Genomic DNA, 3,195 nt, shown 5'->3' on the forward strand with positions numbered 1-3,195 from the left:
GTTCTAGAGATTAAGGATTTGATGAGTAGTAGGGAGTTTTTACCTCAAAAAATTCAACGTTGCCAGAATAGAGTTGCCTATCGGTTGGCCAACTATAGCCGCTCCGAGAGAACTACTGCTGTGTGGTTAAACCCGGTTCCACCTTGTATTGAAGATTTGTGGCCTCTCGACTGTAACAAAATAAATTTGCAATAAAAACTCCCTTTATCCAGAAAAAAAACTGATTTCATCGCAAAGAACATAACCTCTGTCCTACCCTCACTTCCCTTGGTTAACATATTTCGGTCAGCTCACCTAGCTAGTCACGTATTGACAGCACAAAAGGCATGCCGTTATTCTTCAGGCGGATCACGCGATGTCGACGAGCCTGGTCATCGGTAGGTGCGAAGTGCCAATCTTCGGGCACCATCGACGGCGACGCCTCCAAAGTCCAAACCCCACGCACTCGGCATTGCCGCCGGCACCACGATATCACCGCCCCGCCGGTGTCATGAGGCCTCTGCTCTCCCGCCTATTCGCCCCCAGTTACATCGCCATGGCCGCCCCCTCCGCATCGCCGTCCCGACGGCTTGCCCACCTCACACGCCACCTCCTCGCCTCTTCCTCGTCCTCCTCTTCCGGCGAGCTCTCCTCGGTGGGCGCCCCCGCCGCCGCCGCCTCCAGCCCGGCCCGCGCGGCCGCATCCAAGGCCTTCGCCGCCGTGCTGGTCTGCATCTTCGAGGACACACGCGGGGACCCCCGCGTCCTCCTCACCAAACGCGCCTCCACCCTCTCGTCCCATTCAGGTAGCCCAAGGCGGAACCTTCTTAGGATCCATGTCGCTCGATTTCGGCACTAGACTTAGTTAATTTCTTAACAAAAATATATTCTAGGGGAGGTGTCGTTGCCGGGAGGCAAGGTGGATCAGGGGGATGTGGATGTTAAGGCCACCGCTCTGCGGGAGGCAGAGGAGGAGATTGGGCTGGACCCGGCGCTTGTATCTGTTGTGACAGTTCTTGAGCCCTTCTTGTCCAAGGTAAATAAATCTTGTGCTGGTATGATATGGAATTGTAATTCTAGGCATTTACTGTTGGCTTTTACCTATGAATTCTCCAGGTTTGCATATACTTTGATTACACAATATTCGAATTCAGAGATGAAGCTATTCGAGGTCACTTAGTCGTTCTAGAGTAATTCAAGTTCTGATGAGCAATGCAGATTTATCTGAATCTTTTGTCCGTGTTAGGTATTTTAGGGTATGTTTGGTTTTAGCCCAAAGTTTGCCGTACCAAATATTTGGCTCGCCAAAATTTTGGTCAAGGTTTAGCTTGCCCATGAATTAGTCAAAGGTATGCAAGGAAAATGACTTAGTGTGAGCAAAGAGGCCTTGACATGCGAAAAATTTGGCACCCATCCAAACAAAGATCAATTTTTTGGTCATGATCAAAAAGTTGGGAGGGTAGATTTTGGCCACCATCTAAATATTATCCGTATTTGTCATATTGAATGGTTAGTTGGATGGATTTGGTATATCACTTCTGACAGGGCTTTAAAGACAGGATTGGTTGTTGGATGTAATTAGTGGAATGGATATTCATCTTAGAAATTCCTAAGATTAGGATTTTTACTATTAACTGCTGTATATTTAATACTTTGTCTAAATTGGTGAATGAGTCATTGACAGATTGCATGTGATGTTTCTTATTTTGTCTATAGCAACATCTGCCATTTTGTTCCATATAGAAAGTGAAGCTTAACTTTATGTGTGTTAGAAGGCAGTATGGCGTGCATGTGTGAATGCTCGATTTTGGTGTATTAAGGGACTTGACCTGAAGAAAGAGATAAACAGTAATCTGCTTGTAAATAAATTGCTTTTCCTACCGTTTCAGTATCTTCCGGTGCATGTATTGCAAATCTGTTGTAGTGACATTGTTCATCCAAAGCACGTGCTGCATAATCATTTCATGAGAAGTTTAGAACTGCTTTAGCTGTTGGCCATCTCCAATTTTCTCATAATTATGTCCTTTCCTGTACTAATAATGCTGGTTTCTTAAAAATAGATACTCATATTGATCAGTCAAATGCACGAGTATGCCTAGGTCCATCCAAATTACTTTTAATCTAATGCAGAATTTGAAGCAATGAGCACATGCTTTTGCACTCATTGAATAGAACCGCAGACCAGCCAGGGCTCATACTGTAGTCTTCGTTTTGCAGAATGGCCTTGATGTTACTCCTGTAATTGGCATTCTTTCGGATAGAGCTCTATTCAATCCTGTCTTGAATAAAGCTGAAGTGCAAGACATCTTTGACGCCCCTCTGGAGATGTTTCTGAAGGTGCAACCGTCATTTCTTTGTTTTCCCTTTGCCCAGCTTCTTATGTTGTCAAATACAGTAGGGTATTTGCATCGGTTGATTCTCACATCTATCAAAATCTCTAGGATGATAACCGGACAACAAGACAAAGGGACTGGATGGGGAAGACTATTCCGGTCCAGTTCTTTGACTACGAGGCAGAGGGCAAAAAATATGTCATTTGGGGCTTGACCGCACACATTCTGACCCGTGCTGCATCAGTCGTTCTACAGAGACAACCATCATTCTCTGAACTTCCAAACAGACCAGAAAATATTCCCACCAGCAAGCACTGACGAGCTGAAAACTTGGGCAGCAATATTGATATGTACTCCCTCTGTACCAAAATACTTGTCGTTGGGGAAACCAGTACAAGTTCCCCCAGCGACAAGTATTGTGGTACAGAGGGAGTATGTAATTGTAGCAATTTTTACACCCCATTTACTGGTACAAGAGGCTATCAGAAGTCTAAAATTAAACAGGTAATGTATATCTGTAGAGATGTAATTTGCATTGCATGTATAGCACAGGAAGTAGTATCCTGGAACATTTTGTGACATCCTCTTTTGAGTTCAGAGTCAAGACAATGAACGCTCTGTGGAATGTGAAGCTCCTTGTGCGCTGCCAAAGAATGTATTGTATGGCCATCCATTTTCAACGTGAAATGCAGGCAGTAAATGTGAAGCAGCTTAGGGCATCTCCAATGTTGACCCCAAAACCAAACCAGACACCGTATCCATCCGCGGATTGGTGGGACTGATCCGCAAATAGTGATGCGGGAGCCGGCCATCCAAAGTTGTCCCCTAAATGTCCGCTCAGGTTCGGTCAATTTGAAATGCAAATGCGGCTGATCACATAGCG

At 45.2% G+C, this 3,195-nt stretch overlaps 1 protein-coding gene across 1 annotated transcript; it reads left to right on the forward strand.

Annotated features, from left to right (window-relative positions):
• The first annotated feature begins 327 nt into the window (after positions 1–327).
• LOC109761034 (nudix hydrolase 11) lies at positions 328–2,943 on the forward strand. Its single transcript, XM_020319826.3, has 4 exons — positions 328–785; positions 873–1,015; positions 2,197–2,316; positions 2,421–2,943. The coding sequence occupies exons 1-4, from the start codon at positions 356–358 to the stop codon at positions 2,628–2,630; spliced, it is 903 nt and encodes a 300-aa protein (XP_020175415.1). The 5' UTR covers positions 328–355; the 3' UTR covers positions 2,631–2,943.
• The last annotated feature ends 252 nt before the right edge of the window (positions 2,944–3,195 follow it).

The sequence above is a fragment of the Aegilops tauschii genome, chromosome 3, assembly GCF_002575655.3.
Source record: "Aegilops tauschii subsp. strangulata cultivar AL8/78 chromosome 3, Aet v6.0, whole genome shotgun sequence".
Classification (NCBI taxonomy): Eukaryota; Viridiplantae; Streptophyta; class Magnoliopsida; order Poales; family Poaceae; genus Aegilops; species Aegilops tauschii.

Excerpts from the sequence above, each read along its gene's own strand:
- LOC109761034 (XM_020319826.3), top strand. The coding sequence starts at position 356 with ATGTCGACGAGCCTGGTCATCGGTAGGTGCGAAGTGCCAATCTTCGGG. Across the intron at positions 1,016-2,196 it reads TTGAGCCCTTCTTGTCCAAG|AATGGCCTTGATGTTACTCC; the intron begins GTAAATAAATCT and ends TTCGTTTTGCAG. Across the intron at positions 2,317-2,420 it reads CTCTGGAGATGTTTCTGAAG|GATGATAACCGGACAACAAG; the intron begins GTGCAACCGTCA and ends CAAAATCTCTAG.